A 12,373-nucleotide genomic window follows, 5' to 3' on the forward strand; every position below is an offset into this window, starting at 1 on the left:
TCTACTAGTCAAGGTTCTGGGCATTGAATAAAGGTTCTGAGGTACCACTGATGTCTGTTTATTTCATTAATGTGCTCCAGTATTAGATTCTGGTGGTTCTACAAAGGTGTTTGGAGTTACCTGTTGACGCCAGCCTGTGGTTGTTGCGGTGCTGAGCGGGAGCAGCAGGAGCATCGTTAAAAAAATCTGAGGTCCAATATCAAAACGCAACGCTTTAATCTTTAGTGCAGCTTTTTTTTTTTACTTTACATACTCAAAGATAAACAACCACCAAACAATCTGGATCATGCAGGTCAGGAAACAAAAACACCAACAGTCAGTAATAATTATAATAAATATACACTCACACCAGTTCAGCTGAAATTGGAGAACCAAAAACAAAGACCATAAATAGAGACAAGCTTAAATCTGAGGAGACCTTTCTTAGAACCTTGCATCATGTTGAGCACCTGGTTCAGGTTCTGTCCATTTCAAAACCTTCACTTTGCACTGCTGAGCCGTTGGGTGTAAACACAAACTGGGACCTTTGATCTTACGGGGAATCTAGAATGTTCTTTTAGAACAATCAATCACAAAAAGACCCGTTCTGAATTACAGGACCAGAACTAAACGGGTATAAACAACATGTAACACTGGGAGAGGACCTGGCTGGTGGTGGGGGACCTGGGCCCCAGCTCAACGCTGCCACATTCAACAGAAACCTCAGGGGATTTGTAGAACATTTGTTTTCTCAGTGTACAACCCTGAATATAAGACAGGAGGTTTTTCAGGTCACACCTGAGCCTGTTGGTATCAGCCAAGAAGCTGGACATGATGTACAATTACATAACCAACTGTTTTGCTACGCAGCCTCCAATCATTAGCTACAGGTCACATGACCCTCACCGTCCTACCAACATGGGCTTGACAGCTGACTCAAAGTCCAAGAGCCTCAATGGTCCTGGATCAGGACTTACAGACGTACCAGCAGGCTGCAAATGGTCAGAACAACGTACCAATAGGACCATTTACAGGCTGAACCAAGCAAGGAAGCATCAGAGTAGTTTTCAAGGTCGTACCGACGGCCTTTCCCTGACTGACCCATCTCATTTCGAGGTAAACACGCCGACACATGCTAACCAGTAGTCTACTTCGTTAACCTGCTAACTTAACAAAAGGGTGGATAGCTAGAACCTGGGGCTCGAGATGATCCTAGCGTGTAGCTTGTGAGCTACTGTTAACTAACCGCTGATATAGAAAAAAAGTAGTGTTTGGGGGGGAGCTTGGCTGTTAGCATGGCGTTAGCACGTTAGCCAACAGTGCAGAGGCCTGTTAACAGAGCAGCAGCAGCTCATCGTCGCTGCTCTCCGTCTTGCCTGTAGCTTCCAGACAGACATCGGGGATCTGGGCCGTGTGGACCATCCCGCAGTGTTCACAGGGGCCGTCGCGCCCACCTCGACAACCATTTCCATACGTCAGCCGGGAGCCGTGGCCTGTTGTGGAGCAGGAGTGCGGCTCCAGAAGAAGTTGTCTGACGTCGCTGGCTGAAGAGGAAGAGTCCGAGTCAGAAACTGGGATCAGCAGCTCCACGTCTTCGTCCTCTTCTCTGCTTCCTCGACGCTCCGGGGCCTCGGCGCCACTCCTTCCTGTCTCCAGCTGTCGGAGAGGACTGTGATTGTTCCAGGTCTGGTCCTGGTTATTCTGGCTGGTTCTGGTCAGGTTCCTGGCGAGACGGTGCAGGTTCTGGGCCAGTCGCTGCAGGGTCGTCGTGGGCGGAGCACGGAGCTCTGCAGCGCCGCTGCGATTATCAATTTCAGGACTGGAGGTAACCACGGCAATGGGGCTGGCAGGGGGCGGGGCATCTCTGGGCCGATCTCGGGTTGAATCGGGTCCAGGTGCTGCGGTCAAAGGCGACGACGACGACGTGACAGATACCACCGGCTCCACGACGGTGGCAGGTGGGGTTTTCGGGGGAAGAGGGGCAATAGAACCACCCTCTGCCCCCACGCCGCGTTCTCTGCCCCGCTCGCCTTCTGTGTCTGTGTCATCCGAGTCCGGAGACAGCAGGTCAGAACCAGAACTTCCAGTGCTCCCCGAACCAGCACTGTCCTCCAGGTCAGCAGAGACAAGCGCCAGAGAACCAGACCGCCGTGACCGCGACAACGTGAAGAGGCGGCGCCAGAGGTTGCCGTGACGACCAGAGGAGGGCAGTCTGATGGAGGTAAAGCCCAGCTGGGAGCGGACGGCCAGACGGAGGTTCTCCAGGACGGATGCCTGCGGATGCAGACCCATCATGATGCATTCCAGAACACACAGGAAGTGACGTCACACCTGACCGTCAAAAGTAACAGAAGCAGTACCTGGCTCCCAGAACACACCGGGAAATCCTCCACAGGTGGGATCAGGCCCTGAGCAATCAGCTGACCGTAGGAGGGCGGGGCTTCCCGTCTCAGCAGCTCTGCTTCCACTCTGGACAGCTGCGTCTCAAAGGACCTGGAACAAGCAGACACGGGTCAGCACCGAGCACCAACGCCCAGGTAACGGGGGGAGGGGAGGGGAGGGGGGGGGCGGGGCTGACCTGCGCTCGAACATGCGCAGGGAGTAGAGTTTACAGGTGCAACCAAGCGCGATGACCAGCAGGAGGCCACAGATGAGGCTGCCGATGACGGCGGCGGTGATCACTCTGGTGGGGACGATGATGGGGCAGCTCTCTTCGTCGCTGCCGTCGCCGCAGTCGTCTTGTGCGTCACACACCCACGACTCAAAGACGCAGCGGTTATTCTGCATCAACACACACACACACACACACACACACACACACACACACACGAAGGTCTGAAACAGGCCGGAATAAGCTCCACCCCCTCAGGTCCACGCAGGGATACCTTGCAGTGGAAATTTCCTGGTTGGCAAAAGAAGCAGTTCTTCTCATCGGACCCGTTGGGGCAGCGGTTCTGGTAGTTGCAGCGATCGGATCGAGGGTAACAGGCTCCGTTCCTGGAACACGGGAACTCGTCCTCCTGACAGGACGAACAGTTCAGCTCATCCCGACCGTTGGGGCAATGCCAGTAGCCGTCACAGCGCTGCTGCTCCGTGTAACAGCCCCAGTTGCCCCCGCAGGGCAGCTCCCAGGGCAGGCAGAAGCCTTCCACCTTATCAGAGGAGAACCATCAGAACACTCACACCGAAATCTGAATGCAGAAGCTGGATGGAGGCTCCAGGAACCCACCTGGTAGGTGACATTGAAGCCACGGGCGGCGTTGATCTTGTCGGCGTAGAAGTGCACCCGGAGTTGACCCGATGTGGAAACCACGGCGACCGGCGCTCTGGAGTCAAAGGCGGTCAGCACGCGGAGCAGGCGGCGAGGATTCTCATCCAGACCATCGTACACTTTCACGTAGTCTCCGTAACCTGTCCCGTCCAGCTTGAAGTCTGTGAACCTGAGGATAACCTGGAGGAGGACACGGATGCCGAGTCAGCTCCAGGAACTCTCTCCTTCGTCTTCGCCGGACCGAGTTCAGACGTTACCTTCCTGTGGTCGCCCGTGTCAATCAGCCAGGTACAGTTACTTCCTGGTGGGTAAAAGTCAGGATAGTTTGGGGAGCTGAAGGAACCGTAGAAGTTCCTCAACCATTCTCCACACGTGGGAACGTCACAGTCGATCTCGTCTCCCAGGTCCTGAGTGGACGACAGAAGAGAACAAAGCTTCGGTGTAACGGACGCCAGAGGGTCACCTGACAGCGACGCGACACCTGTCGGCCGCCTGTTACCTGGCAGTCGATGCTGCCGTCGCAGCGCAGGCTGTGGGGCAGACAGGTGTAGATCCGGGTGTAGCGGGACAGGCAGGGGAACTGGTTCATGTTGCAGGGCTGGAAGGAGAACGGAGAGTCGATGCACAGTTCTTCATCAGAGTTGTCGCCGCACTCGTCCATGGAGTTACAACGCCACCAGTCCGGAATGCACTTCCCGTTGGAACAATGGAACTGGTCCACATCACAACCAGGGGCCTCTGGTTTGCCTGAAGGCACCAAGATGTTCAGAAAAAAGCTGAAGAACAGTTCTCTAGCTGAGGTACCTGGACCTGGTTGACGGGACCTCCTCACCTGTGATGTAAGACAGCCGAAAGCCTTTCCCTGTCAGAGTGTCATCAGAATGAAAGTGGATCCATACATGGTCCTGAGTGGACAGGTAGGGCGGTGGTAGTGAAGAACCACACGCCCTCAGGCCATCCAGGCTCCTGTAGCTGCTGATGGAGATCCAGTCTGAGGAGCAGCGAAGGGAGCCTTGCAGGTCAAAGTCCTGGAAACTACAGAAGAAGATTTAGCCACACGGAGGAGGTTCCACCTACTGGACCAACGTCCCCGGGATCACCAGGTTACCTGATGGTGATGGTGTCTCCAGGTTGAGCTCTGATGTTCCAACTGCAGTTCAATTGTGCAGGATACTGGAAGGGCCACCCGGGGCTGGTGATGACGCCACTGGGTGAATGGAGAAGCTCCGCCCCCTCGCCACAGGCTGGGCGACAGGTAGAGTTAGACATTGGGCTCTTCCGGTCAAGGAACGTCACCGTTTATCAACTCACCATTGGAGATCCCCGAAACGTAGACGTTGTCATTTCTTTGAGCAGCAGCGATGCATCCTGGGAAAAACAGGGAAGCAGCTAGCGTTAGCACAGTTAACAATAAACTGCGATTAACCAGTACCTTTACCAGTACTTCCTTGATAAAGAGTCTGATTATTATGTGTGTTATAGCATTAACAGGCTCAGAATTTCAACAACCAAAGATCACAAAAACCACAGGAGGAGCCCTGGTCACTTCTATATTTATGACAGCGTTTCTTTAACTTCATCCAGCGCAGGAAGAGTCGTTTATTTCACTTTTCTCTGCGTGGGAAATCTCACCTGAAAGGACGAGAAGGTAGACGACGTGCTGGCAGCCTGCTGTTGGAGCCATCATCCCCGTGAGGAGTCCCGGCTCCGGACGTTCGTTTGATCGGGATGGTGAAGGTCACAACACAGCTGGAAAAGCTAACAGCTGCATATCAGCACAAGCCCAATAAAGTCTGTCGGCAAGCAGCTGACGAGTCACGGCAGACAAAGAACGGGCGGGTTGGGCTCCGTCCCCCTAGATTATCTGATAGCTCTGCATCTGCTAGAGTCTCCAAAGAGCCCAAACAACCAGCGAGACCTTGAATACACCTGGAAAAGCCTCAGCCCGGTGCTCACATCATAAACGCTCTCCAAACAAAGGCATCGCAGCCCCGTTAGCTCCAGCTAGCTAGCTAGCCATTAGCTCAAAAGAACCGAGCCATCGAACCGATAAACTTCTGCCTCCTGAGCGTAACGACACATGACGGGAGGAGCCTGGAAGTAAAACCCGGCGTTCATGAGCTGGCCCTCGGGCTAAACGGTTGTTCCTACGGGAAAAGACGGCTAATTTGGGTGCAGCCAGGCTAAGCTCGACAACACCGGCCGAGTAGCAGATTGCTAAACGGCCGGCTAGCTCGACCTCTGCCGAAGCGAGAGCATCAAAGGCTCCGCTCGCTCACGCGCGTCACTCGCGGCTAACGCCAGAAAACTAAAAACACCGGAATAAAGTCATTGTCTCCCGGCGAGGGTCAACCGACGGTTGTTCGGCTGAGCGTCGATCAACAGACCCAGTGCGCGTATGTGTGTGTCTGTCTGTTGACGAGTGGTCGCAGGCCCCGCCCCGTGCGTGACGTAACGGGCCCAGGCGTTTGATCCTCTGACATAATAAAAACACTCGGATTAACGTCACAACACCCCCCGCAGACGTCCACCCGCAACATTTCAGCTCCCGCACACCTTAAAACACCGTGAGCATAAAAACAACACACTGTTTCATGAACAGTTTGTATTTAAATATGGACAGAAGCACCAACAGCTGCAGTTCCTCCTTTTGTTCGGGTCCGTTACACGCGCGCGCGCACACACACGCACAGAGTAAAAGTGACCATCTGCTGCTTTAGGCGCGCCCTCACATATCCTTAAATAACACACACAGGCGCACAGGGACACAAAGACACTCTAGATTAGACACAACAGGGACAAAGGATTTTTTTCTTAAATCCTCATTAAAATCAGCTTTTGTGTTGTAGGAATTATTTACTGTCTATAAGCCATTTTCTACCTTATGTATGCTATATGTTTAATCACTGCTGCTCGGCAAGGTGCCCGTTTATCAGTGATTTCTGGTAAAGTCTGTTTCGTCTTAGGCCAAGAGAGGAGGCAGAGTCGTACACCAGAGCACCGCGATCAGGGAGGAAACATATAGGAAATAAGAATCAGAAGTTCATAGTCCAGGTAGCCATGAGCCAGGGCTGCCGTCTGCTGCTATGGTAACGCCGAAGCTGCTGCTGAGGATGAAGATTTTCTCGTGTATCTCTGAAGGAAGTGGTTGAGACTGAAGACCTGTCCCCACCCAACGGCCGGGTTCATGTTGATGAAGGTCTCCAGGTTCATCTGGCTCTCTGGGAGAAACACATTCTAGTCAGGTCACGTGGTCTGAGGTCATGGAGATGTTGAGCCCGTCATCAGGTCACCTGCCGTGCGTATCGGGGGGTAAGGTGGTGGAGGCATCTTCCAGGTTCCATCAGGGTTCCTCATGTGAGACCGATCAGAAGCAAAGTTCATCAGGAAGATTTCTGCTGGGATTACCCGGAACTTCCTGTTGGAACCCAGCCAAAGTCAGTCTCTCCCACCACAGCCACTGTAGGCTTACCTGTGGTGCTGCGGAGAGCAGGTGTGTTACCTGTGGTACATGGGCCTGAGGCTGTGGTCTGAGCGCAGGGCCTGGCTGGCGTACAGCTCCAGGCTGCAGGGAAACGACAGTTCCGAGTCCAGATCGTAAACCTGAGTGTCTGATTCCAGACTGGCCTGCAGCAGGATCACGTGGTAGTCCTGAAAGATGTGACGGCATCGTCGATTACTCCACATTCACAACTTAATTGGGTCATTATGGCATTGGCGTGGACAGTGACGTCACAGACCCAGATCACCGGCTGATCTCCGCAGCCAGACTTCTGCTTCCACAGCGGAACCTGATGGAGAACGAACAGGTGTAGCGAGTTTATGTTCAGCGTTCTTCCCAGAGCTGCTGGCAATGCGGACCTAATGTTCTGTAGCTGCTCCGAGTTCTCACCGTTCTGTTGTCGTTGGAGATGAAGACCACCGAGAGTTCTTCCAGCGGTGCGGTTTGTTGCTCTCTGACGAACTCGCAGAGCTTCCACACATTTTCTTCACTGGAGACCAGAAATGTCAAAAAGTAGAAAAACTGCTTCATCTACTTTTATCCCAGCCGCAAAGCCGACATGAATACTTAAAACATTGTAAGATTTTGGCAGAAACATTAATATTTACCAGTAACAGCTGGTGTAAACACAGTCCTCGCGCTTCATTGTGGTGTCACACTCAAAACGCTCCGGAGGAAACTTTAGGACGTAACATCCGGTGCCGTCTCAGGCCAAATCTGCTTCAAACGCGACATTCTGTCGTTACGCGATTTTTCCTAATGATCAATGTTGCCTTACTTTTCTAATTACTGAACGTCGTAAAGGTTGTTCAAGCGAATTTAAACCTGACAAATGTATAATTAGGTCATTCACACATTATCTGGCAAATCAACGTTCCTGTTGGAGAGCAGTATTTTAGATTTAGTGGTATTTGAGACCTGATTGTTGTGACAAGGATATCACCGTTTTAACAAACTATTTCCATTTCTGTCCCAGTGGCTCACATCACCATATTGGTACAAATGTGTTAATCTATCTTAAAAACTGCATAAGAACACTTCAATTCATTATTTTATTGTATTTTTTTCTAGTGATGGTCTGTCAGTATTTCAAGGAACAGGCATCCATCAAAGACAAAATTATGTATTTATTTGTATCAAGACACTACAAGCTCAGAGTGATACTAGCTGAAGAGGCGGATGGTTGCATCTGCTCCGGAGGAGAAGACCCACGGCTGCGTGGGGTGGAACTTCACATCAAGAACCCCGAGGTCATGAGTGATCACATGACCCCTGAGGACCTTGACTGGGACGATGAGCGGGTTCTGCAGCAGGTCACTATGGGCAGAAGAAAGCGTGTCTTTAATCATTTCAATGACTACGTTATACTGAACTGCACGCAGACGAGTGTGTGTTACTTGTAAACTGTTCCATGGCAGACGATAACAGAGCCATCGTCAGAGCCTGAAGCAAACAGCGGGTAGAGTCTGTGATAAGCCACGCCTCGCACTGCTTTTTTATGATGTCTGCAGAGACAAATGATCATATTAACAACGGCGTGATTATTTGTTAAATAAGACATTGTTGATGAAGGAAGATTATGGAATGAGGTGATTGACAGCTGCTGTTTGTACCTTAACATCTTATATGGTTTGGTTGAGAGGTCGAGGTCAAACCAGCTTAACCTGCAGTCGTAGCTCCCACAGACCACATGATCACCTGTAGTTTGAGAAAAAGCAGACATAAGCAACACCCTTGAGCAGTTTTAGGCAGTATTTTAGTCCAGGCTGTTTATTTTGTCACTTTTCTAGAGTCAAATGTTCTATAGCAGTTCTGGTTCTATATCTAAATCCATGTTCTGCAGTGGCCGTTACCTCCAGGGTGGATGGCCATGCTGGAGATCCATTTAGAATTGGCCTGTAGTTTTTTAGTCATTTCCTGTTTGATGAGGTTGTAGATCCGGATGGAGCGCTGTGTAGCCACAAAGAAGTAGGGCCTGACAGGGTGGAAGGATACGCACTGAACCAGACCTTTGTTCTTCCTGAAAGGGTTCTGGCTTCGCCTCCGGCTCAGCTGATGGATGAAGACCTGGAGATGACTGGAGTTATCGGGCATCACTGACGCCAGGTAGTCTCCTTTAGTGTGCCACGTCACCTGGTGGACGTCCTGCAGAAATCAACACTGATCAGTTAAGCTCAACACATCCTGGTCCCCACGTCCCACTCATCTGCCACCCAACGGTCCCGCTCACTTTGGGATGACTGATTCTGAGATGAATCCCTTGGTCAAGCTCCTCCCCCTCACACTCGCTCCAAGTGACAGGCTCCACCCCCTCCACGGGCTCTGCGTCCACAGAAGCCGACAGGAATCGCTCCGATGTTGAAACCACCGCTTTGTCCGCCAGCGCGGGGGACAGGATGAGCACCGCAGAGTCCCTGAAACAAAGAGAACAGTTAAGAGAGAAAACGGAAGAGAGCAGGTCAAAAGGTGGGCGGGGGGGGGGGTCTTACAGTGCAATCGCCAGCAGGCAGAGGGATGGGTTCGGATTCCAGGCGATGCTTTTCACAGCCCCGCCCACTTGAACCGTCTTCACACAGCGAGCAGAACACACCTCCCAGAACTTGACAGAACCATCATCACTGCCTGAATAAGCAGTTAAGATTAAGTACACAACAGCAGGCAGACAGTAAACACACACCAAGCGTGTTACCTGAGGCGAGCCACTGGCCAGACGGAGACACACTGATGGACCGAACCAAACCGCTGTGACCTCGATACACCTGCAAAGTTCAAAAATATCATCCAGCAAAAACAAACAGGGAGTGAGAATCTGTTTGGGGGGCGTGTGAGCGGCGTCAGGTGCGTACCAGCGCCTGTGTGGTGGGAAACGGCTGCAGGTCTTTGGGTTTGGGCAGTTTGGGGATCAGGTCCTCTGGATCAACGTTGACCTGCGGACAGACAGCTGCCGGTTAGAGTTTGCCATGTGTGCGGACATGTTTCAGGTGTATCACGGGTCAGTCAGTTACCCTCATCTTTCTCTGGCGGGGACACAGATAAAGGTCGAGGCAGCGCTCAAACCTCTCGTGGATGAAGCGACCGTAGGCCGGAACTTGGCGCAAACTGGAGAACTTCTTGGGAAGAAACGGGTACTTCCTGTCCTCTGGATCCTGCTGGTCCCACAGAGCTCGCTGGGGGGACAATACGTGATGAGTGGGACATTTTCTACAATAATAATGGACTGCACACATCTGCGTTTTTTGTTCTCATTTAGAAAAAAAGCCATATTTTTTAGTTTTTCTTGAACTTAATAGCATTTGCATGAACTCTAATCTATTTTTTTGATCAGCTCAAAAAGCTAAATTTGCTCATTGTTCTTATTGAACCTAGAATTTAGTAAATTCTTGAATTCAACGAAGTGGTTTTTTTTTTAAACTGATTTTTTGATTTGGAACCCAAAGTGAAAGAACAACTGACACACGGACTCAAACTAAAAGCCAGGATCTGATTTTGGAAACATCAAGTTCAGGCCGGTCCTTTTTCAGTCCACCTGTGACCACCCACCTCCTCATCAGTGAGCAGGTACTCGGGCGGCGGGTTGTAGGATTCGTGGTGACCCGGCAGTGGAGTTTTAGGTGCTGGGAGATGCATCCTGTGTTTAGCCAGAATGGAAGAATCTTCACCGGCCCACAGGTCATAGTAGTGCCCCCTGCTCTCATCATCCACCCGGCGAGGTTTGATCCAGCCCATCTTGATGGCATGGACCAGTTTTGAGACCTTTTCTTTCTCCACCAGAGACGGGATGAAGCTGCGTTTATGCTCAGGTCTGTTGGTGACCGGGTGGATCATCACCTCATTACTGAAGAACTCCACCTGAGGCTGAAGGGGAGGAGCCGCAACAGTTAATGACAGTGCATGTTCACCACAAACACTGTTCCCTTTCAAGATGGGGAGCCTGGACAGATCGTACCTCATACTCGTTAAAGTTGACGTCTCCAAACTGTCCTTTCTGCAGCCGGTTCACCAGCTCCAACTGCTCATCCGACAGAACAAGGTCACTTCCGGTCTGCTTGTCATGGACCGTTCTCCTGCAACAGAAGAAGACACAGTTGGCCAAGAGCTGCAGGACAAATCAAGTGAGCCAGCATGATGCTAGCAGACTCACCAGTAGTCTGGGTTTTCCATTTTATCCAGGAAGTCATCAAGTTCATCCTTGTTTCTGATTGGTTTGTAAATCTTTTTTCCATCCAGGTTGTAGCCAATGTGTGGAAAATCTTTATACCACTCCATTGGAATATTCCCCACAGTGTTCCTGATGTCCTGTAATGATACCCGAACCAGAGTGCAGAATGTCAGAACTGTTGGACGATGAAGACGCAATATAATAAAAAAAAACTAAAGAAAAGCATTCGCTGAGAAAACAACTCAGAAAATATACTAAAATATACTGTATTCAACACTTCAACCGAAGACATTCTGAGATTCATCTCACCTCCTCATCTGAAGAGTCATGCTCATACTCATTATTGTTCTTTTCTTCTCCTCCTTTATTTAGTCTTCTCTCCTCCTCCTCCTCCTCCTCTCCCTGTGGGTAATGCAGAACATTTATGATGCTGTAGAGAAAGATTATAGCCACCACAGTGGACAAGTACAGGCTGAGCCGTACCTGCTCATCCAGCTTTGACTCTGCCTTTACATCATCATCGTCATCGTCACCATCGGATCCCTGTTCTTCCTCCTCTTTATCATCATCATCATCATCACTCTCACTCCCAGAATCCTCCAGTCCAGAGTAGACACTGTCGTTGCTGTCTGACAAATCATCATCCTCCTCCTCGTCGGCTTCAGAAGGTTTCTGGCTGAAATTGAAAATCTGAAGACAACACACAAACTCAGCAGAACTCTACGCAGAAATGTCGACTTAACAATCAACAAGCCAATATTGCAATCGACAACATCTCTGACCAAAGCACTGTTGCTAGCTAACTACTATTAACATCTTGTTAAAAGCATTGAAATGGCACAGCGGTGGCAGAAATGAATGTTAAAGATGTTCTTATGCTTAACAAACTCGTTTTTCGGCGTTAGTAATTTTTTTTTCACCCGCAGGCAATAAGGGCTAACTGGTATCATCTGTAGAACAAACTGTGTTGTGATCGACTTTAGCATGCTATCAGCTAGCTAGCATTTTCTACCCAACCTGCCAGTTCGGCTCCTTACGTTGTGCAAATCTCACCTCCTCTTGATCCTCCTGATCCTCTATTTTGTGCCTCTTTTTTGCAGTTTTCTGCCCGTCTTTCTTCATATCTTCCTTAATTCTGATGTTGGCAATGCTTCGGCTGGTGCCTGCTTCCATCACAGCGGACACACGTGTATGCCTGGGAACGTCGGCGCCTTCGTCACGTCCGGCGGATATGCGCGTTTGTTAACAAGCGACAAACGAAGAAAACTTGAGAACATAAAAATAATATTGTAAATTAATTATTACTGAGAACAATAACCGCTTTCTGAGAGAGGTTTTGGAGAAAAAGCAGGAGTTTGATTCCGTTCAATAATCCAGAATCCCTGTAGCAGAAATATAAAGATTGAAAATAAAATACTGGCAATGTTTTATAGGAAGAAATGTCGAGTTTTGAGGTCAATTT

General features: G+C 50.3%; 3 protein-coding genes across 3 annotated transcripts; all 3 read right to left on the reverse strand.

Moving 5' to 3' along the window:
• Positions 1–199: 199 nt before the first annotated feature.
• Positions 200–5,702, reverse strand: lrp12 (low density lipoprotein receptor-related protein 12). The gene is made up of 11 exons (XM_003969157.3): positions 4,883–5,702; positions 4,562–4,618; positions 4,359–4,494; positions 4,083–4,285; positions 3,750–3,997; positions 3,508–3,657; positions 3,209–3,430; positions 2,865–3,131; positions 2,558–2,760; positions 2,340–2,472; positions 200–2,253 (listed from the first exon to the last, which is right to left on the reverse strand). The coding sequence occupies exons 1-11, from the start codon at positions 4,935–4,937 to the stop codon at positions 1,312–1,314; spliced, it is 2,616 nt and encodes an 871-aa protein (XP_003969206.2). The 5' UTR covers positions 4,938–5,702; the 3' UTR covers positions 200–1,311.
• A 142-nt stretch (positions 5,703–5,844) lies between these two features.
• On the reverse strand, positions 5,845–7,439 carry ntaq1 (N-terminal glutamine amidase 1). The gene is made up of 6 exons (XM_003969156.3): positions 7,361–7,439; positions 7,143–7,242; positions 6,991–7,041; positions 6,753–6,901; positions 6,544–6,668; positions 5,845–6,471 (listed from the first exon to the last, which is right to left on the reverse strand). The coding sequence occupies exons 1-6, from the start codon at positions 7,396–7,398 to the stop codon at positions 6,335–6,337; spliced, it is 600 nt and encodes a 199-aa protein (XP_003969205.3). The 5' UTR covers positions 7,399–7,439; the 3' UTR covers positions 5,845–6,334.
• A 420-nt stretch (positions 7,440–7,859) lies between these two features.
• On the reverse strand, positions 7,860–12,203 carry bop1 (BOP1 ribosomal biogenesis factor). Its single transcript, XM_029844560.1, has 15 exons — positions 11,965–12,203; positions 11,395–11,601; positions 11,221–11,313; positions 10,894–11,048; positions 10,699–10,816; positions 10,293–10,607; positions 9,758–9,919; positions 9,599–9,679; positions 9,442–9,511; positions 9,242–9,374; positions 8,983–9,166; positions 8,606–8,897; positions 8,366–8,450; positions 8,150–8,257; positions 7,860–8,069 (listed from the first exon to the last, which is right to left on the reverse strand). The coding sequence occupies exons 1-15, from the start codon at positions 12,082–12,084 to the stop codon at positions 7,916–7,918; spliced, it is 2,277 nt and encodes a 758-aa protein (XP_029700420.1). The 5' UTR covers positions 12,085–12,203; the 3' UTR covers positions 7,860–7,915.
• Between the last annotated feature and the right edge of the window lie 170 nt (positions 12,204–12,373).

The sequence above is a fragment of the Takifugu rubripes genome, chromosome 12 (assembly GCF_901000725.2).
Source record: "Takifugu rubripes chromosome 12, fTakRub1.2, whole genome shotgun sequence".
Classification (NCBI taxonomy): Eukaryota; Metazoa; Chordata; class Actinopteri; order Tetraodontiformes; family Tetraodontidae; genus Takifugu; species Takifugu rubripes.

What these genes read in the sequence shown, in the direction of transcription:
- lrp12 (XM_003969157.3), bottom strand. Translation starts at nt 4,937, where the DNA reads ATGATGGCTCCAACAGCAGGCTGCCAGCACGTCGTCTACCTTCTCGTC. An exon ending in ACGGCAGCATCGACTGCCAG is followed by an intron (nt 3,658 to 3,749) that starts GTAACAGGCGGC and finishes TCGTCCACTCAG; the next exon opens with GACCTGGGAGACGAGATCGA. An exon ending in GCTTCAATGTCACCTACCAG is followed by an intron (nt 3,132 to 3,208) that starts GTGGGTTCCTGG and finishes TCCTCTGATAAG; the next exon opens with GTGGAAGGCTTCTGCCTGCC.
- ntaq1 (XM_003969156.3), bottom strand. Translation starts at nt 7,398, where the DNA reads ATGAAGCGCGAGGACTGTGTTTACACCAGCTGTTACTG. An exon ending in GTTTACACCAGCTGTTACTG is followed by an intron (nt 7,243 to 7,360) that starts GTAAATATTAAT and finishes TCTGGTCTCCAG; the next exon opens with TGAAGAAAATGTGTGGAAGC. An exon ending in TCTCCAACGACAACAGAACG is followed by an intron (nt 7,042 to 7,142) that starts GTGAGAACTCGG and finishes GTTCTCCATCAG; the next exon opens with GTTCCGCTGTGGAAGCAGAA.
- bop1 (XM_029844560.1), bottom strand. Translation starts at nt 12,084, where the DNA reads ATGGAAGCAGGCACCAGCCGAAGCATTGCCAACATCAGAATTAAGGAA. An exon ending in ATGACTCTTCAGATGAGGAG is followed by an intron (nt 11,049 to 11,220) that starts GTGAGATGAATC and finishes GTATCATTACAG; the next exon opens with GACATCAGGAACACTGTGGG. An exon ending in TTCCCACCACACAGGCGCTG is followed by an intron (nt 9,512 to 9,598) that starts GTACGCACCTGA and finishes TGAACTTTGCAG; the next exon opens with GTGTATCGAGGTCACAGCGG.